We start from the raw sequence: 27,804 nt of genomic DNA on the forward strand, positions 1-27,804 counted from the left end.
GGAGACGAAGAAGAGGAGAAGAATAAGAAGTGGAAGAAGAGAAGAAGAAGAGAGTGGAGGGGGGAAGAGGAAGAAGAGAAGGAAGAAGACGAGAAGAAGAGAGAGGAGGAGAAGAGGAAGAAGAGAAGGAAGAAGAGAAGAAGGGAGAGGAGGAGAAGAGGAAGAAGAAGAGAAGAAGAGAGAGGAGGAGAAGAGGAAGAAGAGAAGGAAGAAGAGAAGAAGGGAGAGGAGGAGAAGAGGAAGAAGAGAAGGAAGAAGAGAAGAAGGGAGAGGAGGAGAAGAGGAAGAAGAGAAGGAAGAAGAGAAGAAGGGAGAGGAGGAGAAGAGGAAGAAGAGAAGGAAGAAGAGAAGAAGAGAGAGGAGGGGAAGAATGGGAAGAAGTGGAATAAGAGAAGAAGGAGAGAAGGAAGAAGAGGAAAAGAAGAGAAAGGAGGGGAAGAGGAAGAAGGAGTGGAATAGGAGAAGACGAGAGAGGAGGGGAAGAGGAAGAAGAGAAGTGGAATAGGAGAAGAAGCAGAGAAGGAAGAAGAGGTGGAAAAGGAAGACGAGGAATAATAATAATAATATGTATACCCCCCCCCCAATTTGGCTGGGCTTTCCCAGCCACTCTAGGCAGCTTACAGCATATCTGAAAATAGCATATTGTATATAAAAACCAGCAGGAAGAGAGGAGGAGGAGGAGGAGAGGTGGAAGGAGAGAAGAGGGGCGAGGCAGAGGGAGAAGGGGGTGTTCCTGCGGGCGAGCGCGGAGCCTGACGCCCCTTCGGATCGGGACCCCGAGGCCTCCCTCCTCCTCCTCCCTCCTCACCGTTCTCGCTCTGGCCCGCGACCGCCAGGGCCCCGTCCAGCACCACCAGCAGTGCCAGGAGGAGGAGAGCGGCCCTTCCCGAGAGCGGCATGGCCGTCCCTGCGCCTCCTGCTTCTTCTCCTCGCCTCCTGCGCCTCCGCCTCCTCCGCCCGGCGGCCGCCATCTTGGCTGACCAGCCTCGGCAGCCGAGGATGTGGCGTCTGCCGCCCGCCCCGCCCACGCGCTGCTAGGCAACCGCATTCCGCAGCAGCGCGCGGCGTCGCGACGTCGGCTCGGCCCCGCCCCCTCCTTCAGGCATGCGCAGGAAAGGGAGGCGCGCCTGAAGGCTGAGATTCTCCTCAGTCCGGCAAATGACTCTCGAGGGGAAACACGAGAGCGGGAGCCAGTGTGGGATTGACGTATAAAGTGAACGAGCTGTAGCTCAGGGCCCCGCTTCCCCCTTTTCTTGCGAGGAATCCTATTCAGAATAAGGGAATTTCTCTTTAAAAGAGGGAAACGTGGACAGCTATGCTCATGGGGGCCCCCAAAAAATAACAAAAAAGGATGTACATTTCCAAAAGATAAAACACAAATAAAATAAAACCTACAAAAAAGCAACAGTGTTTTGTGTTGTGTAGGGTCCTAGGATGTAAGACATGGGCCCCGAGGGCTTGGCATGCGCCCTAAAATATCACTGGTTTGCTCATTTCTATCATCATCCTCAATCTTTATTACGGTCCAGAGACCCAAGAAATCGTTACAAAGCAATGCACAATTCAGACAGCAATGCACAATTCAAACAGTCTACCTCCAGGTTAATCAAGCAGTTTGTTCAGAATATAGGGATCATTGGTTCTTGCAACCACCGATAAAAACTTTGCCACTGGCTAATGTTCTGGCGTTTGTCCGGTCTTCCAATAGGAACCTGACATAGGGAGCCTCTGATTTTCCCGGGAAAGGTACCAGCAAGGTACTCATTTCTATATATAGGGTGCCTGCATTCTGCATGGACTGGCTCCACTGCAACATGTGCAAAGAATAAAAATAAAAATACAGGGGTACCTCTGGATGCGAACGGGATCCGTTCGGGAGCCCCGTTCGCATCCCAAAGCGAATGCAACCTACATCTGCGCGTGTGCGGGTCGCAATTCGCCGTGTCTGCACATGCACGTGATGTCATTTTGAGCGTCTGCGCATGCGGCGAAACCCGGAAGTAAACACGTTGGCGCGGAGCGTAACCTGAAAACACTCAACCTGAAGCATATTTAACTTGAGGTGTGACTGTAATAATAATTTATTATTTATACCCTGCCCATCTGGCTGGGTTTCCCCAGCCACTCTGGGCGGCTTCCAACAGAATATTAAAATACAATAACCTATTAAACATTAAAAGCTTCCCTAAACAGGGCTGCCTTCAGATGTCTTCTACAAGTCTGGTAGTTGTTCTCTTTGACATCTGGTGGGAGGGCGTTCCACAGGGCAGGCGCAACTACCGAGAAGTATGGCTTGAGATACCTATTTGGTCCATAAATTACCTTACAACATTTATTCAGCACAAAAAACAGCGACAATTTGTTTCTGACAGCTGGATATATAAAGGGCAGCGTTGCCTTCTGTAGCTTAGGGGCCTCATCAAACCTTAAATCCGGTCCTGATCCCAGCACAGCAGCCACGTTCTCCCCTCCTGCTGTTTCCAGCTGCTTGCTGAAAAAAATATGCATTTGTAAGGCGGGGCTGGACTAGATGACCCCTGGGTGTCCCAGGTTTACAGTCCCATAAATCTCTGGCATTCAGAAGCATTGCGTAGGCACGATGGCTAGCAGCCCTCGATAGTCCTCTCCTCCTCTGTGAATTTGTCTGATCCTCTTTTAAAGCCATCCAGGTTGATGGCCATGCCTGCCTACTGAGGCAGGGAGTTCCGCAGTCAAACTCTGCGCTGAAGCTTTCTTTTGTCTGGACATTCAGCTTCGTTGGATGTCTACGGGCTCCAGCATTGTGAGGGAGAGAACCTTTTCTGCATCGACTTCTATCATGCCTCCTCTTTCTCGCCTTTTTAGCTAAGACAAAAAAGCGAGGAAAAGGTGACATGATAGGTGTTTGGGAGAGCAGTCCCAAACGCTGCAAGCTTTCTTCACTCCCATCCCCTGGATCATTTGGGTTGTACTTTTCTGAACCTTTCCCAACTGTTGTATCATCCTTTTTGAGGTGAGGCAATCTCATTCGTCTGCATGCAGTTTCTCCCCACCCCAGCAGTGTGTGTGTGTAGGTAGGTAGGTAGAGCGAGAGATATTTACAGGTGATAATTGTGATGATCATGGCGTACAGCTGATGAAAACCCCAAATTAACAATCTCAGAAAATTAGAATATTAAGTGAAATCAGCAAAACAAGGATGGCAAATAGAGCAATATTGGACCTCTGAGAAGTAGAAGCATGCATATTTACTCAGTACTTGGTTTGGGCCCCTTTTGCATCAGTTACTGCCTCAATGTGGCGTGGCATGGATGCTATCATCCTGTGGCACTGCTGAGGTGTTATGAAAGACCAGGAAGCTTCAATAGCAGCCTTCAGCTCTTCGGCATTGCTCGGTCTCAAGTCTCTCATCTTTCTCTTGGCAATGCCCCATAGATTCTCTATGGGGTTCAGGTCAGGCGAGTTTCATAGAATCATAAAATCATAAAGTTGGAAGAGACCACAAGGGCCATCGAGTCCAACCCCCTGCCAAGCAGGAAACACCATCAGAGCACTCCTGACATATGGTTGTCAAGCCTCTGCTTAAAGACCTCCAAAGCAGGAGACTCCACCACACTCCTTGGCAGCAAATTCCACTGTCGAACAGCTCTTACTGTCAGGAAGTTCTTCCTAATGTTTAGGTGGAATCTTCTTTCTTGTACTTTGGATCCATTGCTCCGTGTCCGCTTCTCTGGAGCAGCAGAAAACAACCTTTCTCCCTCCTCTATGTGACATCCTTTTATATATTTGAACATGGCTATCATATCACCCCTTAACCTCCTCTTTTCCAGGCTAAACATGCCCAGCTCCCTTAGCCGTTCCTCATAAGGCAACGTTTCCAGGCCTTTGACCATTTTGGTTGCCCTCCTCTGGACACGTTCCAGTTTGTCAGTGTCCTTCTTGAACTCAGTACTTGGTTTGGGCCCCTTTTGCATCAGTTACTGCCTCAATGTGGTGTGGCATGGATGCTATCGGCCTGTGGCACTGCTGAGGTGTTATGGAAGACCAGGAAGCTTCAATAGCAGCCTTCAGCTCTTCTGCATTGCTCGGTCTCATGTCTCTCATCTTTCTCTTGGCAATGCCCCATAGATTCTCTATGGGGTTCAGGTCAAGTGAGTTTGCTGGCCAATCAAGCACAGTAATCCCATGGGCACTGAACCAGGTTTTGGTACTTTTGGCAGTGTGGGCAGGTGCCAAAGTCCTGCTGGAAAATGAAGTCAGCATCCCCATAAAGCCCGTCTGTGGAAGGAAACATTAAGTGCTTCAAAATCTCCTGGTAGACGGCTGCGTTGACCCTGGACTTAATGAAGCACAGTGGACCAACACCAGCTGGTGACGTGGCTCCCCAAATCTCTTTTCTGATGAGAGCAGCTTTTGCATCTCATTTGCAAACCAAGGACCCAGAGTCTGGAGGAAGAATGGGGAGGCACACAATGCCAGATGCTGGAAGTCCAGTGTGAAGTTTCCACAGTCTGTGTTGATCATCACAATTATAACAAATAAAGGCTTGACATATCTCGCTTTGCATGTCATGAGTCTATCTCATATATTAGCTTCACCTTTTAAGTTAAATTACTGAAATAAATGAACTTTGCCATGATATTCTAATTTTCTGAGTTTCACCTGTAGTTGCCAATTTAGGATACCACTTGATGCATGTGCAGGAAGTCAGCGCGGTCCATGAAACCTCCTGCTCACAATAACTTTCTTAGCCTTTACGGTGCCAAAAAACTCTCTGCCGGGTTTGCTGCAGCAGATTAACACGACTACTCTTCTGCAAAAACCATGACGTTCCATCTTTCTATCTGTAGGGAATTTCCAGATTTACACCATTTAATTTGTTTTATTGCTGCACCAGGAAATTCGGACTTTAACAGTTCCTCTATTTGTTTGTTTTTAACCCATCTAAAAGGAACTCGCAGTAAAAAAACCGGTTGGCATCTTTCCCTGCGTTCATAGAATCATACAAGTTGAAAAGTACCCAAAGGATTATCTAGTTCAAGCCCTTGCAATATGGGCTGAGGATGGTGTTGTTGTAAACCTAGTAAAGGTAAAGGGACCCCTGACTGTTAAGAGCTTCCGGGTCATGTGGCCAGCATGATTAAGCCGCTTCTGTACTTAATTGCAAACATGTAGAGCAGCACTTGGAATTCCCTTATCCGATGTAAAGTTGAATTTTGCCCCCCCCCTTCCCAACTTCACTGCATGTTGATACCTTTTAATTTTCTGCCTTCCTGAAGGAGGTAAGTGTGGAAGTATCAGCTTTGCACATTATTATTACCTCTCAACGCAGAAGCCACTGTGAGACATTATGGCCCCCAAATCATGTCTTACCAAATGGAATCATTTTCCCACCTTTGGGAAAACATCCTTAGGCATCACTTGCAAGATGTGGCCATCAATAGCTTACAGAAAAAATACTGTTATGAGTTGTGGGTGCCAGATTCCCTTCAATTCGTGGGTCTTAGAATTTAATCTATGCTTGGAGTGTTAAGATTCTGGTGCTGGATTTAGCCAAGCGTTAAATAATACAGGCCAAACCAGTTTCCACCGTGTCCAGAAAATCAGTGAGCCATTAACCAAAGACAAGGGGAATGCAGTGGACCGTTTTAAAAGGCGGAGACAGGGGCCCCACCCTGAACTTTGAGCTAGTTAGCAGAGTTCAGTTTAGGATTGCAGTTGGGAGTGATGTAGGCTGGAGGGAAATAGTTGCTGCCTAAAAGCGGTGGCAAGCTTGAGAACGAGGGTCAGTGCACAATGTGAGCTTGCAATGGACCCTCTTGGGGTGTGAATGCCGTGGACCCCTCCATCGTAGGCTCAGGCTATGTAAAGGTAAAGGCTAAAGGGACCCCTGACCATTAGGTCCAGTCGTGACCGACTCTGGGGTTGTGGCACTCATTTTGCTCTATAGGCTGAGGGAGCCGGCGTACAGCTTCTGGGTCATGTGGCCAGCATGACTAAGCCACTTCTGGCGAACCAGAGCAGCGCATGGAAACGCCGTTTACCTTCCCGCCGGAGTGGTACCTATTTATCTATTTGCACTTTGTGCTTTCGAACTGCTAGGTTGGCAGGAGCCGGGACTGAGCAACGCGAGCTCACCCTGTCGCGGGGATTCGAACCGCCAACCTTCTGATCGGCAAGTCCTAGGCTCTGTGGTTTGACCCACAGCGCCAACCGTGTCCCTATATATGTGTGTGTGTAAATAATCCCTACATCATGAAGACACCACAGTCTCTGCAGTGCCTTGTTACCAAAAAGAAACACAAACCATGAGTAATCTCCTGGAATCCCTCACCATTCATAGATCGGGGTGGCACATAACAATAGACTTAGTTTAGCATTAGCCGCTCGGCAGCACAAACTGGGAACCACAAATGCTGGCGGACTCTAGCTGTCGTAAATGCAGGTTTTTGATTTTCGGAAATCACTTTGAGGTGGTTGTTTTTAACAATCGAGTGGTGTATAAACTTTTAGATGTTTTTAGCTTTCTGTATTTTATCTGTGTTGTGGGTTGTGTAAGCTTGTCTGAGAAAAAGTCAACATAATAATAATAATAATAATAATAATAATAATAATAATAATAATTCTTATTCAACAATGCCTCAGCTGATGAGTTGCTGAGATCACGCTGCTCATGAGGCTGCTTAAAGTCTCTGGATATTATTCAACCTGAATATACAGGTATATGACTGAATCACCACCTGAAAATAGTGAATCTGGAAGCACACCTGTCTCCACTATGTCTGGTTGTTGCCTTCTCTCTCATTTACAACAGAAAGCAGAGACCAAACATGGAATGTCCTTTTTTCTTTTTGTTGAGAAAATAAGATACCCCTTTATCTTGTTATGGCTTTGCCAAGGGTGACAACAACGTCCTGTATTTACAGATTTAAACAGAGCGGCATCGCAGGCACACCAAGAAGGTCCAGCCGTTTTCAACACAGGCCAGTCCTTTCGTGGCAGCTCGTAAAGAGCGGAGGAGACCTAAAGTTCCACCGAAGAGACTGTTACATGGGCATCATCGTGGGTGAGAAGAGATGACCTCTAGGGGCCTCTGGCTGGCAAGAGATTGCTACGTCTGCTACGTCTTCAGCAGGTCTATTCCTCACTCCCTCCTGCAAGTGTTCAAACAAATATCATTTCCAGGGGCAAACCTGCCCAGGTGTAAAGCGCGAGACCCCTGGGATTCCCCAATGACTCCCTCCCTCCACAGGGCGCTCTGGGTGGGCTTGGCTTAGTTCCGGTCCTGCTTCTGCTGCCTCAGCGCTTGCAGGAAGATGTCCTTCACCTGCCCCACCGTCTCCTGGTACAGCCGGAAGTCTTCCTCTTTGGTCTTCGCAGAGTCCTGCAAAGCCATCTTCAGGCTTTCGTTCTCATCCATCTGGATCGCAAGCCTGCAAGGACAAAAATCGGTCATCGGACATCACGAAGAACTTACAAGCTGGGAAAGCAAGGCAGCCTCTTCCAGGCATTTTTATTTACCATATTTTTTGCTCTATAAGACTCACTTTTTCCCTCCTAAAAAGTAAGGGGAAATGTGTGTGCGTCTTATGGAGCGAGTGCAGGCTGTGCAGCTATGCCAGAAGCCAGAACAGCAAGAGGGATTGCTGCTTTCGCTGCGCAGCGATCCTTCTTGTTGTTCTGGCTTCTGAGATTCAGAATATTTTTTTCCTCCTCCAAAAACTAGGTGCGTCTTATTTTTGAAAAAGAAAACCAGTATGCAAAGCTGCCTCTCTGGCCCCGTGATGCTGGAGAATACACACGGTTCTGGCAGATGAAGATGATGGACTATATGGAACTTGCCGAACTGACCGGGAGACTCCGAGACCAGAGAGAAGAGACGGTGGAAGAAGATTGGAAGAAGTTTAAGGAATATATTCAAAAAATATGTTAATATTTAAATCTTAGAATAGCTTTGGAAGTGGATTTAGGCTGTAGGGTTAGAAGTAGAAGATAGTGTGTTTTAAAATAGTATTATTTGCAAGAGATAAAATGTGAAGATTTTTATGGTTAAAGTACAGTGGTACCTCGCAAGACGAACGCCTCGCAAGACGGAAAACCCGCTAGACGAAAGGGTTTTCCGTTTTGGAGGCGCTTGGCAAGACGAATTTCCCTATGGGCTTACTTCGCAAGACGACAGCCCATAGGGAAATATCCGGGACAGCGGGGAAGCGCAGCGCGTCTTCCCCACTGTCCTCGGACCTCCTCCGAAGCCGGGCGGCGGGGAGGGAACACCTGCCCCCGCCGCCCGGCTTCAGAGCATCGTTCCGAAGCCGGGCAGCGGGGCGGGAACACCTGCCCCCGCCGCCCGGCTTCGGAGCATTGTTCCGAAGCCGGGCGGCGGGGAGGGAACACCTTCTGAAGGCGGGCGGGGGGCGAAAGTCTTTGTTCCCCCCTGCCTGCCTTCCCGGGAGAGCGGAGAAACACAGCGCGTTTCTCCGCTGTCCCGGAGGGCTTTTGAAGGCAGGCGGGGGGGAGCAAAGACTTTCGCCCCCCGCTCGCCTTCAGAAGAGGTCCTGGACCTCTTCTGAAGGCGGGCGGGGGGCGAAAGTCTTTGCTCCCCCCTGCCTGCCTGTCCCGGAGGGCTTTTGAAGGCAGGCGGGGGGGGGAGCAAAGACTTTCGCCCCCCGCCCGCCTTCAGAAGAGGTCCAGGACCTCTTCTGAAGGCGGGCGGGGGGCGAAAGTCTTTGTTCCCCCCTGCCTGCCTTCCCGGGAGAGCGGAGAAACACAGCGCGTTTCTCCGCTGTCCCGGAGGGCTTTTGAAGGCAGGCGGGGGGGAGCAAAGACTTTCGCCCCCCGCTCGCCTTCAGAAGAGGTCCTGGACCTCTTCTGAAGGCGGGCGGGGGGCGAAAGTCTTTGCTCCCCCCTGCCTGCCTGTCCCGGAGGGCTTTTGAAGGCAGGCGGGGGGGGGAGCAAAGACTTTCGCCCCCCGCCCGCCTTCAGAAGAGGTCCAGGACCTCTTCTGAAGGCTGGCGGGGGGCAAAAGTCTTTGTCCCCCCTGCCTGCCTTCCCAGGGGCTTTTAAATCGCCCCGGACAGCGGAGAAGTCCTCCGCTGTCCCGGGGCGATTTTAAAATGCCGCCCGCCAGCATTTTAAGATCGCCCTGACAGCGGAGAAGTCCTCCGCTGTCCCGGGGTTTTTTAAAATGCTGGGGGTGGGAAGAAAAGCCCTTGTCCCCCCCCCCAACCTTCAGAAGAGGTCCGGGGACAGACTGTCCCCAGACCTGGTCTGAAGGCGGTTTCCATAGGAACGCATTAATTGATTTTCAATGCATTCCTATGGGAAACCGTGCATCGCAAGACGAAAAACTCGCAAGACGAAGAGACTTGCGGAACGAATTAATTTCGTCTTGCGAGGCACCACTGTAAGTGTGATAAAAAAAAAGATATATGTAAACCGATAAAGATGAGGTAAAATGAAAATCAGTTAGGGGGGACCTGGGGAAGCCCACCCAACAATGTTTAGAAAAAAATAAGGATAAGACAAGAATCTGTTTCTATTGTTTATTTTCCTGTTTGTGCTGTTTATTTGTGTTATAAAATGAATAAAAAAAATTGGGGAAAAAGAAAAAGAAAATTTTCAGATTTCATTTATGTTAAAAGGAAGCTTCTATCTGTCGTGGCCTGGGGAGGTAGTTATAATGGTGCCATGAAGGTCTTTTCACCGAGAGCTCCATATTTAAGGCAGTAGCAACGGCCTCTGAATAACAACAGAATTCTTCAGCGCTATTGCGGCTGCATGTGCTCTCTTCGCAGCACTACAGGGCTCTTGTACCAAGACCAGGAAGAACACATTTTGCTCTGGCTCAAAGCAAGAGGCACTAGGTGGAACTATCGATAGCATTCCCCGGGGTAATTAAAAAAATATTCCTAATACAGTGAATGATCGGGTTGTGAACATGATCCGTGCAGGATGCATGTTCGCAACCCGCAGCGTGTGCAACTCGTGTCTGCGCATGTGCGGGTTGCTATTCGGTGCTTCTGCGCATGCGCAAAGCGTGATTTAGCGCTTCTGCGCATGTGCGACCGCCGAAACCCAGAAGTAACCTGTTCCAGTATTTATGGGTTTCGGCAGTCCGCAACCCGAAAAAACGCAACCTGATGCGGCTCTAACCCGAGGTATGACTGTATCCTTTCCATCCTCCGCGGAGTTCAAGATGGCCTCCCTCGCCACCCCCATTTTATTCCCACGACGCTATCAGGTAGGCAAGGCTGAGAGGCGGCAATTGGCCTGCAATCACCTACTGAGGCTCACGGCTGGAGATCTGAACCCAGGACTTCACATCCCTAGCCCAACTTTCTATCCACTCAGCCACATGGGCTTCTGAAGAGGAACGAGCACCGCCACGTTCCGCTTCTGAGCAGCAGAGGCTCTTGGCTGCGTTGATGAATGCTCTTGTGCAGGCACGGTGGGTCTCTTAAGGCCTTCGATTGCCCACTCATTTTAAGGGTTTGCTTCCGAAATTTCCTTTCCATCTTATTTATTGCGCTGATATCCCACCTTTCCCTCCAAGGAGCTAAAGCAGGGTCAGCAAACTTTTTCAGCAGGGGGCCGGTCCACTGTCCCTCAGACCTTGTGGGGGGCCGGACTGTTATGTTCTGAAGTTCTCACCCTGGGCCAGCAGGGGGATACTGTAGATAGTTATGCTAATAAGGGATCAAAAGTGACGTTCAGTGATTGGATAGTTACAGAAAGTTGTTACAGTTACATTGTACTGGAGCTCTATATAAGCAGGCTGGCTGAACCCTTCAGTTCAGTTCAGTTCTGACCTGTGAATAAACAAGAGCTGTTTGAAGAATCGCTGTGTCGTCTGATATGTTCACCCACAACTTAACACGGACTATATTTATTTTTTGGGGGAGGGAATGAACAAATTCCTATGCCCCACAAATAACCCAGAGATGGCAGGATTTAAATAAACATTCACATTATCAGCAACAGAAAATGTTTAGAAGATAGTGAAATATGATGGTGTATTCACTTTTATTTTTATGTCTTTAGGTTTGATGTTATGTTATTAATAATTTTTTCCGTTAAGAGATAGCAAAGTGGGTGAAAACAGAAACAAACCAGAGAAAGTCTTGGAGGGGAGGGAGGGAGGAATATATAGTAAATGTTAAGAATTTGAGATGTAGGTAATGAATGAAAAAGAAAAATGAATTATTATTTTTTTTAAAAAAGAGAGATGCATTTTAAATAAGAGCACACACTCTACTCATGTGAAAACACCAGGCAGGCTCTACAAATAACCCAGAGATGCATTTTGAATAAAAGGACACATTCTACTCATGTAAAAACACGCTGATTCCCGGACCGTCCGGGGGCCAGATTGAGAAGGCGATCGGGCTGGATCCGGCCCTTGGGCCTTAGTTTGCCTACCCATGAGGTTCTCTCTGCTTTCCACCCCGCAACAACCCTGAGAGGTAGGCTAGGCTGAAAGATGCAGTGATTGGCTCAACGTCACCTGGTGGTTATAAACGTGAGCTTTCTCAAAATGGTTAAGCATCCTACCTTGTGGATAGTTCTTCTATTTGGGACTCCAGGGGCACCTCTGATCGTTGTGCTGATGGAGGTCCACTCCTGTCACCCACGTTCCAGTCCAGCCTGCTGCTGTTGTGTGGCTGCGCTGCAGATGCGGGGCCTGTTGCTAGAGGAGAACACAGAATTTCCCCTGCGTTTCAGAACCAACCAAGTCTCCACGTTCGTAATTTCCAAATACAAATGCAGCAGCGTGGTATTACAACATGCCATAGACAGTACCTCCACATGTGGTGGGAGTGCCCCAAAATCCAACTATTCTGGACAACAGCCATACGAGAAATATGTAATATAACTAACCAAGTATTAGATATCACCCCAGAATTGGCCCTACTAAACATCTTCCAGGACAATAATGCCCATTTACACCACAAAGAACTCATAACCCACCTACATTCAGCAGCCAGAAACACCATAACCAGACACTGGAGAGACCTGTCAGGAGTAAGCATGGACCAATGGTACCAAATAGTATGGGAAACCGCCTTACTAGAAAAATTAACTAATAAACTGAAACTGGTAAAGGTAAAGGGACCCCTGACCATTAGGTCCAGTCGTGGCTGACTCTGGGGTTGCGGCGCTCATCTCGCTTTATTGGCCGAGGGAGCTGGCGTACAGCTTCCAGGTCATGTGGCCAGCATGGCTAAGCCGCTTCTGGCGAACCAGAGAAGCGCACGGAAACGCCGTTTACAGTACCTTCCCGCTGGAGCGGTAGCTATTTATCTACTCGCACTTTGACATGCTTTTGAACTGCTAGGTTGGCAGGAGCAGGGACTGAGCAACGGGAGCTCACCCCGTCGAGGGGATTCGAACCGCCGACCTTCTGATCGGCAAGTCCTAGGCTCTGTGGTTTAACCCACAGCGCCACCTTCGTCCCTAAGTTTCCCTACCCATGCTCTAATCCATGACATTACCTGCTTTGTTCTTAGAGGGGTTTTTGGGGGCGCCAGAATTCTTCCCCGACTCCGTTTTCAGGTGTTCAAACTGCTGCTCTAGAGCGATGTACCTGCGCTGCTGCTCCTGGAGCTTCTTCTCTGCTTCCCAGACCTTGGTGGTGCTGTCGTCCACCCTGGCATTCAAAGCAGAAGGAACCATAGAATCAATGAATATCAGAGCTGCAAGGGACACCCCAAGGTCATCTAGACCAACCTGCTGCCATGCAGGAATCGTACCTAAAGAGTCCTTGACAGGTGCCATGCAACCTTTATTTATAAACCTCTGAGGAAGTGGAAGTCTGCCACCTTCTGATTCGGCGCAGATATTACTATATTATTAATAATAATAATAATAATAATAATAATAATAATAATAATAATAATAAATTTATTTATACCCCGCCCTCCCTGGCCAGAGCTGGGCTCAGGGCGGCTAACACCAGTAAAATTACAGTAAAATCATAATAGGGAAAAAACCCCAATTTAAAATACAGGTTAAAATGCAATTTAAAATGCAGCCCCATTTTAAAAGTAGCCCATAGATCAAAACCATAAGGGGAGCGAAACATAAGGGTCAGACTGAATCCAAACCAAAGGCCAGGCGGAACAGCTCTGCCTTGCAGACCCTGCAGAAATATGTCAAGTCCTGCAGGCCCCTGGTCTCTTGTGACAGAGCGTTCCACCACGTCGGGGCCAGTACTGAAAAGGCCCTGGCCCTAGTTGAGACCAATCTAACCTCCTTGAGGCTCGGGACCTCCCAAGTGTTGTTATTTGTGGACCTTAAGGTCCTCCACGGGGCATACCAGGAGAGGCAGTCCCGTAGGTACAAGGGTCCTAGGCTGCATAAGGCTTTAAAGGTCAAAACCAGCACCTTACACCTGACCCTGTACTCCTCTGGGAGCCAGTGCAGTTGGTAAAGCACTGGATGAATGTGATCCCGCGGCGAGGACCCCGTAAGAAGTCTCGCCATGGCATTCTGCACCCACTGGAGTTTCTGGGTCAGCTTCAAGGGCAGCCCTGCGTAGAGCGAGTTACAGTAGTCCAGCCTGGAGGTGACCATCGCATGGATCACTGTGGCCAGATTCGGGAGAGGAAGGTATTATTCATTTATTTATTTGTCATTCAGACATCTCAATGCAACATACAACCAGAGCCAGGGCTTTTTCGTCTGTAGCTCCGATCTGGTGGAACGCTCTGTCCCAAGAGACTAGGGCCCTGCGGGACTTGACACCTTTCCGCAGGGCCTGCAAAACAGAGCTGTTCCACCAGGCCTTTAGTTAGGGCACAGCCTGACTCCCTCCTTTGGCAATCCTCACAGAACTTCTAGCTCAATGGTTGCCATGAATTTGATTGGAATTAATTTTATAATACAATGATTTTAGAATGTTTTATTGTTTTACTGTTGTTAGCCGCTCTGAGCCCGGCTTCGGCTGGGGAGGGCGGGATATAAATAAAATTTTTTATTATTATTATTATTATTATTATTATTATTATTATTATTATTAGCAGGGGAGCCACCACTGAAAAGGCCCTTTCCCCTTGTCACCACCCTCCGAGGCTCCCTCTGAGGGGGCACCTGGAGAAGGGCCTCAGGTGAACGTTATGGCTCTGGTGCTTTCACTTGCCCTCCTCACACTCTCGGTCCTTCGCCCACAAATTAGGATACACAGAGGCCAACCTCACAGGGTTGTTGTGGGAGCAAACAGAATAAAGACTCTGGGGCTGCAATCTCCAACACACTTAAGTTGGGAGCCAGCCCCACTGAGCTCCACAGGGCTTACTTCTGAGTCAGCAGATGTGCACTGTAGAAAAAGTTAACATTGTTCTCAGTTGCTGGGTGTGGTTTCAGCTGTCATGATTACTTTGTACAGTGGTGCCTCGCAAGACGAAAAGAATCCATTCTGTGATTCTCTTCGTCTAGCGGTTTTTTCGTCTTGCGAAGCAAGCCCACTGACGGATTAGCGGATTAGCGCTATTAGCGGCTTTTAGCGGCTTTTAGCGGCTTATCTGCTGATCGGATCAGCTGATAAGCGGCTTAGCGGCTTAGAAAAAGGGGGGGAAGGGGGAAAAAACCAGCAGGAACTCGCAAGACATTGTCGTCTTGCGAAGCAAGCCCATAAGAAATTCGTTTTGCGAAACACCTCCAAAACGGAAAACTCTTTCGTCTAGCGAGTTTTCCGTCTTGCGAGGCATTCGTCTTGCAGGGCACCACTGTAGTTGCTTTTCACAGTTTTTATCACGTAAGCGTTGTACTGTGTTTTTAATTGTCTCTAAGGCACCCATAGAACTCAGGTATGTGGGCAAGAGGTAAACGTAATAAACGTGTTTAATTTGTTTGCAAGTTAAAAGGCTGAACGCCCACAGATGTTTCCTGCTCACAGGAGGCCTGTTTATAGCTCACAGGCAGTCTCACGCCCAGCAATGCAAAGGAATTTTAAAGAACCAACAAATCAGCGGAGTTTTGAAATCAGCAGTTAAAATTGGCGCAGTTTTTAAAGGCCCAGCCCGCCATTGATTAAAAATGGTGTCTAATTGTATCCCAGCTTTAGAGCTGTGTCACCAAGCATATTTTTTACTTTCAGGAGCTGTGGGTTAAACCACAGAGCCTAGGACTTGCCGATCAGAAGGTCGGCGGTTTGAATCCCCACAACGGGTTGAGCTCCCGTTGCTGAGTCCCTGCTCCTGCCAACCTAGCAGTTCGAAAGCATGTCAAAGTGCAAGTAGATAAATAGGAACCGCTCCGGCGGGAAGGTAAACGGCGTTTTCGTGCGCTGCTCTGGTTCGCCAGAAGCGGCTTAGTCATGCTGGCCACATGACCCGGAAGCTGTATGCCGGCTCCCTCAGCCAATAAAGCAAGATAAGCGCCGCAACCCCAGAGTCGGCCACAGCTGGACCTAATGGTCAGGGGTCCCTTTACCCTTTACCCTTACACGGTTCTGGAGACCCACAACTGAAAACAACTGTCCAAACTGGCCTACTTTGGGAAATTCCTATGTAGCAACTCTAGAAAGATGGGCAGCACTCGGGTCAGAACCAGAGTTGGAAGGGACCATGAGCATCATCTAGAACAAATTCCTGCAATACATAAATATTTTGCCCAACACGGGGCTCAAATCCATCACCCTGATACTAAGAGTCTCATGCTGAGCTAAGGTAGCCTTCGTGGAAGTACAACACCTCACTGCTGTTTGTTCATAAACGCTACCATGAATAGCTAATGCCAGCCCTCTCCTGTGTTAGTAACGGGCAGTGTCAGATTTTTAACATGCCCATAAAATCACCAACGCCCATCTTCAGGGAGGGTGCCTCTGCCACAGCTGCCTCCAGGATCAGAGGCCAGTTGCTGAGGAGCAACAACGCGAGGTTATTGTCCTCATGTCTTGGTTTTTGGGTTTGCTGCAGTTGGCCACAGTGAGGAACAGAACCCTGGACCAGGCAGGCCTTTACATGTGATCACAAAATCGGACGGGACAGCCAAGTGTTTTGCAGCCCCCTCTCCTGCAAAGCTGGGACACGGGTGGGTTAAACCAGTGTTTCCCAACCGGTGTTCCGTGGCACACTAGTGTGCCGCGAGACGTTGCCTGGTGTACCGTGGGAGGGAGGCGGGCGAGTCGGGCGGCGAGAGGCGGGGCGGCGGCGGCGAGGAGAGGCCGCCCAGCGCGGGGCTCTCGCCGTCTGCCTGCCTGGCTGCCTGCGTGGCGCTGACGTCACGGGGCTGTAACGTGCCCCACATAGGCACACGCGGGGCGGCGAACGAGCTCCCTCCCACATCCCATCGCCGCTCGCTTCGGCCGTCCTACTGGGCTGTCGCAGGCGGAAGGCCTGCGCATGCGCGAGGTTTTCGCGCCTTCGGGATTCCCTTCACGCCTTCCTCCTCCCGGGTCCTTGAGAGCGCGGGAAGCGGCAGCGCGAGACCGGCGTTGAGCCTGGTAGGTATTGCGCTTGCCAAGGCAGTCATTTGGGAAATGAAAACTTGCAAAGCAAGCAACCAGTTCAATCTGAAGTACGTGTATGCTTAATATCCTGTATCTGAAACCTGTTCTGCCCCCTCCCCCACACTTGGTGCCATTTTCATCTACACATGCAGCAGAGTAAGTTGACCCAGAATAGTACCAATTCAGATGGCAGATGGGAGAATGACAGTGCTGAATGCTTTCCCATGTAGAACAGTCCCTGCAAATAAAAACCTAGCATATTTGGAAGAGGGATGCTAGCCTAACCATTACCTTCTATGCTGTTACTATTTTTTTTTTTTTTTACATAAGTAAAAAGTGACCTTTCCCCATCTGGCATGGTGGTGTGCCTCGAGACTTTTTTTCATGAAACAAGTGTGCCTTTGCCCAAAAAAGGTTGGGAAACACTGGGTTAAACCACAGAGCCTAGTGTTATGTACTGAAGTTCTCACCCTGGGCCAGCAGGGGGATACTGTAGATAGTTTTCACTCAGGTCCACATATGCAAATAAGGGATTGAAAGTGACGTTCAGTGATTGGATAGTTACAGAAAGTGGTTACTGTGTGTTGTAGTGTATAAGCAGGCTGGCTGAACCCTTCAGTTCAGTTCTGTTCTGGCCTGTGAATAAACAAGAGCTGTTTGAAGAATCACTGTGTCATCTGATATGGTCACCCACAACTTAACACCTAGGACTTGCCGATCAGAGGGTCGGCGGTTCAAATCCCCGTGACGGGGTGAGCTCCCGTTGCTCGGTCCCTGCTCCTGCCAACCTAGCAGTTCGAAAGCACGTCAAGTGCAAGTAGATAAATAGGTACCGCTCCGGCTGGAAGGTAAACGGCGTTTCTATGTGCTGCTCTGGTTCTCCAGAAGCGGCTTAGTCCTGCTGGCCACATGACCCGGAAGCTGTACGCCGGCTCCCTCTGCCAGTAAAGCGAGATGAGCGCCGCAACCCCAGAGTCGTCCGCGACTGGACCTAATGGTCAGGGGTCCCTTTACCTTTACCTCCTGCAATGCAGGAATCACAACTAAAGAATCCCGGATCCAGAAGTCACAGGCTCTTCTTATTTATGCCTTACAGTTCTTCCCGACTTTATTTTTTTCAAATTGCAAAAGAAGAAGAAAACTGCCTTACATTTCCTTGGTTTTCCAAGGCAAGGGAGACTTGGGAAAGGGGAGAGCAGGAGCCTGCTTCAAGGTGCTATAATGTTATGTGCTCACCTTTTCTGCAGGATGTTGACCATTTCTATCAGCTTGCCCCTTTCTGCTTCAGCGGCTTGTCCCAGGGCCTTGTACTCTGCAATCTGGATCTTCACGGTTTTCATGTCCAGATTATCTGGCTCAACAATCCTAAAAAGGAGACAAAAGCAGAAAAGGAGAAAAAAGGACCTGAGTTGGTAAGGGAGGGAGAAGGGAATCCCGATATACCAGTGTACTGGAAGAAGCAAAGATAACCAGCATTGAAGCAATGATTCTTCAACATCCACTTCATTGGACTGGTCATGTTGTGCAGATGCCTGATTGTCGTCTTCCAAAGCAACTACTCTATTCCCAACTTAAAAATGGAAAGCGTAATGCGTAAAGAGGTTTAAAGACTGTCTCTAGGCAAATTTCAAAAAAGGTAGTATAAACACTGACAACTGGGAAACACTGGCCTGCGAGTGCTCCAGTTGGAGAACAGCCTTTACCAAAGGTGTCATGGGCTTTGAAGACACTCGAACTCAGGACGCAAGGGAGAAACATGCTAAGAGGAAGCCACGCTTGGCAAATCCACACCGTGATCAACTCCAGCCTGGAAACCAATGTCCCCACTGTGGAAGGACGTTTGGATCCAGAATTGGCCTCCACAGTCACTTACGGACCCACTGTTAAAACTGTGTTTATGAAAGACAATCTTACTCCATAAGTGGTCGCCAAAGAAGAAGAAGAAGAAGATAAGAGGTTCAGCCAACTCCCGATAGCTGCCACATACCTCCCAGGAGAGACAGTGGTTGGGAATGAGGTCGCCACGGAGTCCACGAGGGTGTGACCCATCTTAGACACCATCCTGGGGAAGGCAAAGAATTGCAAACATCTCAGCAACAGCCTGCGTGCTTAGCTTGCCCATCTTCCAACATCTGCGCACGATGCCACATATCTGGGGAGTGGGCAGAAGGCTCTGAAGCCCTGCCGGTTCACAGATGCTGCTGCGACTAATAATAATAATAATAATAATAATAATAATAATAATAATAATAATACATTAAAACATCAGTCATTAAAAACTCCTCTAAATAGGGCTGCCTTCAGGTGTCTTCTAAAAGTCAGATAGTTGCTTATTTCCTTGACAGCTGATGGGAGGGCGTTCCACAGGGTGGGTGCCACCACCAAGAAGGCCCTCTGCCTGGTTCCCTGTAACTTGGCTTCTCGCAGGGAGGGAACCGCCAGAAGGCCCTCGGAGCTGGACCTCAGTGTCAGGGCAGAAGGATGGGGGTGAAGACGCTCCTTCAGGTATACTGTGCCGAGACTATACACTGACTACACAACTTTTAGAAGACGTCTGAAGGCAGCCCTGTATAGGAAGTCTTTTAATGTTTGATGTTATATTATGTTTTCACAGACGCTAGAAGCCGCCCAGAGTGGCTGGGGCAACCCAGTCAAATGGGTGGGGTACAAATTATAAACTTATTATTAAACCAAAACTCTTCTGATGTGACAAATTGTGGCAGGATACCTACAACTTAGGGACACGGGTGGTGCTGTGGGATAAACCACAGAGCCTAGGACTTGCCGATCAGAAGGTCGGCGGTTTGAATCCCCGCGATGGGGTGAACTCCCGTTGCTCAGTCCCTGCTCCTGCCAACCTAGCAGCTTGAAAGCACGGCAAAGTGCAAGTAGATAAATAGGTACCACTCCGGCGGGAAGGTAAACGGCGTTTCCGTGCGCTGCTCTGGTTCGCCAGAAGCGGCTTAGTCATGCTAGCCACATGACCCGGAAGCAAACGCCGGATCCCTTGGCCAATAAAGTGAGATGAGCGTTGCAACCCCAGAGTTGGCCAGGACTGGACCTAATGGTCAGGGGTCCCTTTACCTTTACCTACAACTTAGTTCTCTCACTGAGGCAGAAAGCTTGCGTCTGGAATGTACCACTGCAGAGTACAGCTGGGGGTAGGTTGTCAAAGCAAATGCTGCTCTAGTGCAAAAGGATTTATTGCACGTGAAATATAGGAACGTCAAGGCGATAATCTCTCTCTGACGTGTAAGTTTTCTATGTGCACTGATATTTGTTGGTATTAAGGCCCGCCTGATCACAAAAGTCTCAAAGCAGCAGAATTGGTATGTTCCCTCAAACAGGATTATCTGTCTCAGTGAGAACTAGGCTAATGGACACAGCTTCTGGGTCATGTGGCCAGCATGACTAAGCCACTTCTGGCGAACCAGAGCAGCGCACGGAAATGCCGTTTACCTTCCCACTGGAGTGGTACCTATTTATCTACTTGCACTTTGACGTGCTTTCAAACTGCTAGGTTGACGGGAGCAGGGACCGAGCAATGGGAGCTCACCCCGTCGCAGGGATTTGAACCGCCGACCTTCTGATCGGCAAGTCCTAGGCTCTGTGGTTTAACCCACAGTGCCACCTGCGTCCCAAAGCTGCACAGTAGGCTTGCAAAATAAGTGTGGCTGCCCCAATAGTCCTTTTTGGGGGACCATGACAAATGCCTAGCTCCTAAAGCAATTTCCACAAACTGTGACCAAACTGCCAGAGTCCTCTGAACACTTTATTCTAACAGGCAGCTGTATTCATATAAACTGAGGATTTAAAAGTGTTTTTTACCTCGCAGAGCTATTACTTCCAACGAGGTCATCCCTCCGGGATCCTGAGGAACCATTTCCTTCTTCTAAAGACTCGGCTGACAGGGTAGAAAGTGAGTCTGGACTGCTTTCCTCTTTTCGATGGTGCTGGCATAAAGACATCAACCAAGTCAGACTTTACACATTTTGAGCGCAACGAGGTCGATTCCCCACTCCCCATCTCCTCTTTGCTTTCATCCCCTTGGATGGTTTCAAATGTCCCATTTTTTCCCCATCCCATTTCCTAGACAACAGTCACATCCACAACATGTTATCACAGGCCCATTGGCAACCCAACCAGAGTCTGTTTGTGGAAAGGATTTTTTCATCCCACTGCTGCCACCAAGTAATGGATTCTCTCTCTCTCGAGTATCCTTAGACCTAAACATCACCGGAATTCCTTTGGTGTGAGGAATCCTGTTTGAAAAATGAGCAGGTGGAAAACCAATCCTACCAGGCAGTACCAGTATTATTTATTGCATTTATATCCCTCCAATTTTTTTCCTTAAAGGGACTCAAAGTGGTGTACATGGTTCTCTCCCTCCTCATTTAATCTAACCACTGCACCTGCCAGCAGAAACACAGGCTGCTTTTGGACATCCTTGGGATTCACAAAGACAAGAGCCAAACAGGCCACTCACTGTCTTTTCTTGCAATTTACCGTATTTTTTGCTCTATAAGACCCACTTTTCCCCTCCTAAAAAGTAAGGGGAAATGTGTGTGCGTCTTATGGAGTGAATGCAGGCTGCGCAGCTATCCCAGAAGCCAGAACAGCAAGAGGGATTGCTGCTTTCGCTGTGCAGCGATCCCTCTTGCTGTTCTGGCTTCTGAGATTCAGAATATATATTTTTTTCCGTTTTCCTCCTCCAAAAACTAGGTGCGTCTTGTGGTCTGGTGCGTCTTATAGAGTGAAAAATACGGTACTCAGTAGCATAGAATCAAACAGCCAGATTCAGAACCCACATCAGGATAAATACAATACCTTTATTCAGAAAAACCCAATACCAATAAAAGCCAGTTAAGAAAAGGCACATGGTGTAGAGATACCTTTGGTAATTGCAAAACAGAAAACAACAAAGCTAGCTTGCCTCACCCTAATGCTAACCATTGAGAGACACAGTCCTCACTGAATCAGCAATCTGCATTCAAGCACACCTAGGTATTGCCATTCACCTTTGTCTTTATGCCTGTTAACGCTCTCTAAGAAAGCTAATAGGTTTGTGAGACAGGACTTGCCCTTGCAGAAGCCATGCTGGCTGCTTCAACAAGGCTTGTTCTTCTATACAGTGGTACCTTGGTTTATGAACGTAATCTGTTCCAGAAGTCCATTCTTAAACCAAAGCATTCTTAAACCAAGGTGTGCTTTCCCAGAGCAGTGGGGGACTCAATTTACACTCAACAGGAAGAGGAACATGTTCTGCTTCCAAGGCAAAGTTCACAAACCAAAACACCAACTTCTGGGTTTGCAGTGTTCTTAATCCAAGTTGTTCATAAACTAAGCTGTTCTTAAACCAAGGTACCACAGTTGTACCTTGGTTTTTGAACAGCTTAGTTCTCGAACGTTTTGGCTCCCAAACGCCGCAAACCCGAAAGTGACTGTTCCGGTTTGCAAACTGTTTTTGGAAGCCCAACGTCCGAGGGGGCTTCTGCAGCTTCCGGTTGGCTGTATGAGCTTCCTGCAGCCAATCAGAAGTTGCGCTTTGTTTTCCGAATGTTTTGGAAGTCGAAGAGACTTCCATTCGACTTCCAAGGTACGACTGTACTTGGTTACTGTATATTCCACAATACTTTCTACCAGTTTTCCTGGGACAGACATAAAACCAACCGGCCTGTAATTTCCACAAGCTGCTGTGCTCATTAAGCCAGAAACTCAGCCAAGGCTGTGAAGATCGTGTTTCGCTAATACAGTGGTGCCCCGCAAGACGAATGCCTCGCAAGATGGAAAACTCGCTAGACGAAAGAGTTTTCCGTTTTGGAGGTGCTTCGCAAAACGAATCTCCTATGGGCTTGCTTCGCAAGACGACAATGTCTTGCGAGTTCCTGCTGGTTTTTCCCCCCTCCTCCACCCTTTTTCTAAGCCGCTAAGCCACTTATCAGCTGATCCGATCAACAGATAAGCCGCTAATAGCAGCTAAAAGCCGCTAATAGCGCTAAGCCGCTTATCAGCTGATCCGATCAGCAGATAAGCCGCTAAAAGCAGCTAAAAGCCGCTAATAGCGCTAAGCTGCTTATCAGCTGATCCGATCAGCAGATAAGCCGCTAAAAGCCGCTAATAGCGCTAATCCGCTAATCCGTCAATGGGCTTGCTTCGCAAGACGAAAAAAAACCGCTAGACTAAGAGAATCACAGAACGGATTCTTTTCGTCTTGCGAGGCACCACTGTAGTTAACTCCGTATTTGAACTGTGTGATTTACTGGCCGGCTTGCTCTGTGGTATTAAGCGATCCGATCTGGTTTACCTGCGAAGCGAACTGCTGGACCTCCTCCTCCAGCTCTTTCACCCTGGCCTCTCTCTCGGCCACCATCTGCTTGAGCTGCTCGATGAGGCAGTTTTGCTTCTGGACCTCCACGCTCAGCTGCTGCTCCAGGTTCTGGTGAGATTCCTTGGTCCTCTCGTCCTGCTGACTCAGGTTCTTCAAGATTGCTTGCATCTCCTTCTGCTGGCTCTGGGGGAGCGGAAAAGGCACGGGGTTGGCACACATGCATCATTAGACACAGGTGAAGGTGGCGTTTGACCCCTAAAGGTAATAATAATAATAATAATAATAATAATAATAATAATAATAATAATAATAATAATAATTTTTTATTTATACCCCACCCTTTCTGAAAACCGGGCTCAGGGCGGCTAACAACAAATTTAAAACACTTAACTGATACAACAAAAAACAGCATAAAATACAGTATAAAACATGAATAACTATAAATTCAGAATTCAAAAATCAATTTAGGGGGAAAATCCATCCAATAAACATTAGATGATCCCCAGGGCTAGCTGGCTAAATTAGTCCTATTTGGGCCAACGAGGAGACCAGAGGAGAATTAGCTGTGGGATCCCAGAGCGGGTAATCTTCATAAAAAGGGGAGGGGAGAGAAGGAAGGGGAATAAAAGATCAGGCTAAGTTCACATTGAAAGCCAGGTGGAATAGCCCTGTGGAAGGAAGTTAAATCCTACAGGGCCCTGGTCTCCTGGGACAGAGCATTCCACCAGGTCGGAGCCATCACTGAGAAGGCCCTGGCCCTGGTGGAGGATAATCTGACTTCCTTAGGGCCCGGGACCTCTAAACTATGATTATTCATGGACCTTAAGGTCCTCTGCGGGGCAGACCAGGAGAGGTGGCCCTGTAAATATGAAGTACACCCTTGTGCAAATTAATTGAAACAAACAATGTAGTTTATTGTACAAAACTCACATATACGTACATTAGTAACGGATATGACCTCCGCTATTTTTAAGCAGCATTTGAACACAGTTTGGCATGGAGTCTACTAGTTTCGAAAAGTCACTGTTGATTTTCGGATCCCTGTACCACACTTGAATCAGCGCCTGAATGAGCTTCTCTATAGTCGTACAGTCTACAGCACAGAGGCGACTTTTGCATATAGCCCACAAATTCTCAATGGGATTTATTATATTTGTTAGTTGCTTTATCTTGCCCAGGGAAACCCAAAGTGACCTATAAGATATATAGCAGCAATCCTAGAACCCTAGAATTGTAGAGTTGGACGGGACCACGAGGGCCATACAGTCCAATCCCCTGCAATGCAGGAATCTTTTGCCCAATGTCGTGGGCTCGAACCCACGACCCTGAGATTAAGAGTCTCACGCTCTACCAACTGAGCTACGCAGATACTGGTAGCATTCTGGAATTGGAAATAGCCTTGAGCAGTAGCTGTTGCCAAACCCCTGGGGTGTGGAACAGCTAGATCGTACCAGCAGAGCATCAACAAGTTCGTCATCATGCTTCCCTTTGTCCAGGAGGGTTGAGATCTGCTCCTTCAGGGTTTTCACTTCGTGAGACAAAACTTTGTTCCGAGCTTTGGAGCCGTCCAATTTCTGTTTCAGCTCTTCGTAATCCTTCAGGAGGGTGTTATGTTCCCCTGAAAGCTTCTGCAATTAAGCAGATAAAAGAAAGTCAGACTTGGCATGGTAGGGAGTTTATTTACTTAATCATGTATCCCACCTATTTTTCTAAGGAGCTCGAGTTGGAATATATCCTAGAATAATAGTAATAATAATAATAATAATAATAATAATAATAATAATAATAATAATAATAATTTATTATTTATACCCTGCCCATCTGGCTGAGTTTCCCCAGCCACTCTGGGCGGCTCCCAATCAAGTGTTAAAAACAATACAGCATTAAATATTAAAAACTTCCCTAAACAGGGCGCCCTTCAGATGTCTTCTAAAAGTCTGGTAGTTATTTTTCTCTTTGACATCTGGTGGGAGGGCGTTCCACAGGGTGGGCACCACTACCGAGAAGGCCCTCTGCCTGGTTCCCTGTAATCTCACTTCTCCCAATGAGGGAACCGCCAGAAGGCCCTCGGAGCTGGACCTCAGTGTCCGGGCTGGATGATGGAGGTGAAGACGCTCCTTCAGGGATACAGGACTGAGGCCGTTTAGGGCTTGAAAGGTCAGCACCAACACTTTGAATTGTGCTCGGAAATGTACTGGGAGCCAATGCAGATCTCTCAGGACTGGTGTTATGTGGTCCTGGCGGCCACTTCCAGTCCCCAGTCTGGCTGCCGCATTCTGGATTAGTTGCAGTTTCTGGGTCACCTTCAAAGGTAGCCCCACATAGAGCGCATTGGAGTAGTCCAAGCGGGAGATAACCAGAGCATGCACCACTCTGGCAAGACAGTCTGTAGGCAGGTAGGGTCTCAGCCTGCATACTAGGTGGAGCTGGTAAACAGCCACCCTGGACACAGAATTGACCTGTGCCTCCATGGACAGCGGTGAGTCGGAAGGCTGAGAACCTTTTTGCAGGAGGAACGAAAGTCCACAACCTCAACATAACAACCTTGTGAGGTCGGTTAGGCTGGGAATGAGGTCCTGGCAAGGGACCACAGGCTATGGTTGAATCAGAGAGCAATGGGGCCCTGTGTCCTTAAATCCAGCGGTGTTTGTCTCAAAAACAACAACAACAACAAGGAAGCCCTGAAAGAGAGTGCGTTTTATCATATGTGGTGGTCACATGGGGTGGTAAAAGCTTTCTGGGAAATGATATGAGTTGGGGGGAAATGTTTAAGATAACTTTTATTAAAAAACCAGAGGCTTTTTTGTTAGGCATTATAGGTGTGGAACTACCAAAAGAAAATAAAAGACTGTGGAAAGAATAAGTGCCGACCAGAAAAGAGTGGCAGACCAAGCTGATGGAATATGTAGAAATGGCAGAAAAAGAAGGAACATTTTATCATATGTGGTGGGAATGTAAAAAAGTAAAGAACTTCTGGGAAATGATAAATAATGAGATGAAAAAGATGTTGAAATATACATTTTTTTAAAAAAACAGAAGCATTTTTACTTGGTATTATAGGTCAGAACATTAATAGGCAAGATGTTAAATTGTTTTTATATGCAACAACTGCGGCAAGAGTATTGTTAGCCCAGAAATGGAAACAAGAAGAAATTCTGATGAAAGTAGAACGGCAGACGAAATTAATGGACTGTGCAGAATTGGACAAAATGACAGGAAGGATTCAAAACCTGCGGGACCAGAGATTGACAGAAGATTGGAAGAAGTATATGAATTATTTGAAGAGCAACTGTAATCAACAAATTACGCTAGTAGGACTGCAAGATGTTTTGTAAGGAGAAATATACGAAGTGTTACAAAGTAGAAAAAGATAGAGATATTGGTTATGAGTTTGAAATGTGATAGGGAAAATAAGAAATGCATACTAAGAGATTAGATTGGAAAATTTTCAGACAGGATTGATGGATGTCAAAAAAATTGAATAAGATGTAAAAGTATGTTTACTTACTGTTGAAAATGATATGTTAAAAAACTTTATATATATATATATATAGAGAGAGAGAGAGAGAGAGGAATATGCAGAAATGGCAAGACTGATGGGAAAGATCAGAAATCAGGAAGACCAAGTGTTTTTAAAAGACTGGAATAACTTTCTAATATATTTGAGACACATACATACAGTCAGGAAGCCCAGGCCTCAGATCTGAGCTCCCCTGGCTCCTGCAAAAAGGTTCTCAGCCCTTCCTCACCTCTAGAGCTTCTTTCTTTTCTTTTTCCAAGCTACGAATCCTCTGCAGGTTCTTTTTTGAGGCAGACGTCTTCCTCGAGTCCGCCAGGCTTACAGCCTCTTCCTCAGTGCTGCTCTCGGACAACCGGCTTCTGCTGTGGCCCAGCTGGTTCTCTAGATCCCGGACCTGAGGGAGGAAATGGAAAATGAGCACCAATGCAAGTGTTGCTTAGCTGTGCGAAAACTGCTCCACTTATTAATTAATATAACAGTGTATGTCAGTGTTGACATGGGAGGAGTGCAAAAGGGGTGGGAGAGAGGTCCCACTATGTTATTGTTATTGTTATTATTACCAACAACCAAAACACATACAGTTACACCCCCCATGCAGGCTGATACATTGGGTAAACAGTGGTGCCTCGCAAGACGAGAAGAATCCGATCTGCTGATCGGATCAGCTGATAAGTGGCTTAGCGCTATTAGCGGCTTTTAGCGGCTTATCTGCTGATCGGATCAGCTGATAAGCGGCTTAGCGGCTTAGAAAAAGGGGGGGAGGGGAAAAAACCCAGCAGGAACTCGCAAGACATTGTCGTCTTGCGAAGCAAGCCCATAGGAGATTCGTTTTGCGAAGCACCTCCAAAACGGAAAACTCTTTCGTCTAGCGAGTTTTCCGTCTTGCGAGGCATTCGTCTTGCGGGGCACCACTGTACTTAATCAATAATAACATATTCAATTCAACCACATGTACAATTCTATATACATTAACCCTCCACCCTCCACATGGTTATCTAACTTTTAACCTTTTAATTACCCCAAACTGGCTCTCTTAGCCTGAGCAGCACTGAGTTAAAAACAAAAGAGGAATGTAAATGGGTAAAATTGACGGTAATTGCAGCCAGACAGGTTAGAGCGAGTAACTGGGAAAACGCAGAAGAGCTAGGGGTGAACCAATGGAGGGGAAAACTGAAAAAATATTATAATTTTAGAATATCTAACTGTGAAGATATTCACAGATATGATATCTTCTAGATATGAAGTCTTCAAGATATGAGTCTTCAAGATATGAAGACTCTTGAGAGACTCTTGGGAGTCTCATGGACTGCAAGAAGATCAAACCTATCCACTCTTAAGGAAATCAGCCCTGAGTGCTCACTGGAAGGACAGATCCTGAAGCTGAGGCTCCAAGACTTTGGCCACCTCAGGAGAAGAGAAGACTCCCTGGAAAAGACCCTGATGTTGGGAAAGATGGAGGGCACAAGGAGAAGGGGACGATAGAGGACGAGATGGTGGGACAGTGTTCTCGAAGCTACCAGCATGAGTTTG

The 27,804-nt window shown here is 47.7% G+C and overlaps 2 protein-coding genes and 1 pseudogene across 5 annotated transcripts in view; 1 reads left to right on the top strand and 2 right to left on the bottom strand.

Moving 5' to 3' along the window:
• The window catches only part of LOC308569683 (keratinocyte-associated transmembrane protein 2), a 14,017-nt gene extending 13,016 nt beyond the window's left edge, over positions 1-1,001 (bottom strand). The window contains exon 1 of the mRNA XM_081163913.1: positions 809-1,001. Coding sequence (XP_081020039.1) covers positions 809-971 — 163 coding nt within the window. The 5' untranslated portion in view covers positions 972-1,001. The remainder of the gene's footprint in view (positions 1-808) is intronic.
• Positions 1-27,804, top strand: part of LOC308569592 (protein O-linked-mannose beta-1,4-N-acetylglucosaminyltransferase 2 pseudogene) — an 89,443-nt pseudogene that overhangs the window by 8,507 nt on the left and 53,132 nt on the right. The window lies entirely within an intron of this gene.
• Positions 6,818-27,804, bottom strand: part of CCDC13 (coiled-coil domain containing 13) — a 34,951-nt gene continuing 13,964 nt past the window's right edge. For 2 of the 3 annotated variants that reach the window (XM_081163593.1, XM_081163591.1), the window contains exons 8-17: positions 26,504-26,668; positions 24,206-24,382; positions 22,731-22,937; positions 20,255-20,379; positions 18,414-18,488; positions 17,663-17,791; positions 12,471-12,625; positions 11,530-11,665; positions 7,307-7,412; positions 6,818-7,133 (exon numbers count right to left, since the gene is read on the bottom strand). In XM_081163593.1, the coding sequence (XP_081019719.1) occupies positions 7,026-7,133; positions 7,307-7,412; positions 11,530-11,665; positions 12,471-12,625; positions 17,663-17,791; positions 18,414-18,488; positions 20,255-20,379; positions 22,731-22,937; positions 24,206-24,382; positions 26,504-26,668 (1,383 nt within the window). In that variant the 3' untranslated portion in view covers positions 6,818-7,025. Of the gene's footprint in view, positions 7,413-11,529; positions 11,666-12,470; positions 12,626-17,662; positions 17,792-18,413; positions 18,489-20,254; positions 20,380-22,730; positions 22,938-24,205; positions 24,383-26,503; positions 26,669-27,804 lie in introns of all 3 variants that reach the window. The other variant, XM_081163592.1, reaches the window with a different exon arrangement.

This window comes from Podarcis bocagei (genome assembly GCF_964188305.1).
Source record: "Podarcis bocagei genome assembly, chromosome: 12".
Classification (NCBI taxonomy): domain Eukaryota; kingdom Metazoa; phylum Chordata; class Lepidosauria; order Squamata; family Lacertidae; genus Podarcis; species Podarcis bocagei.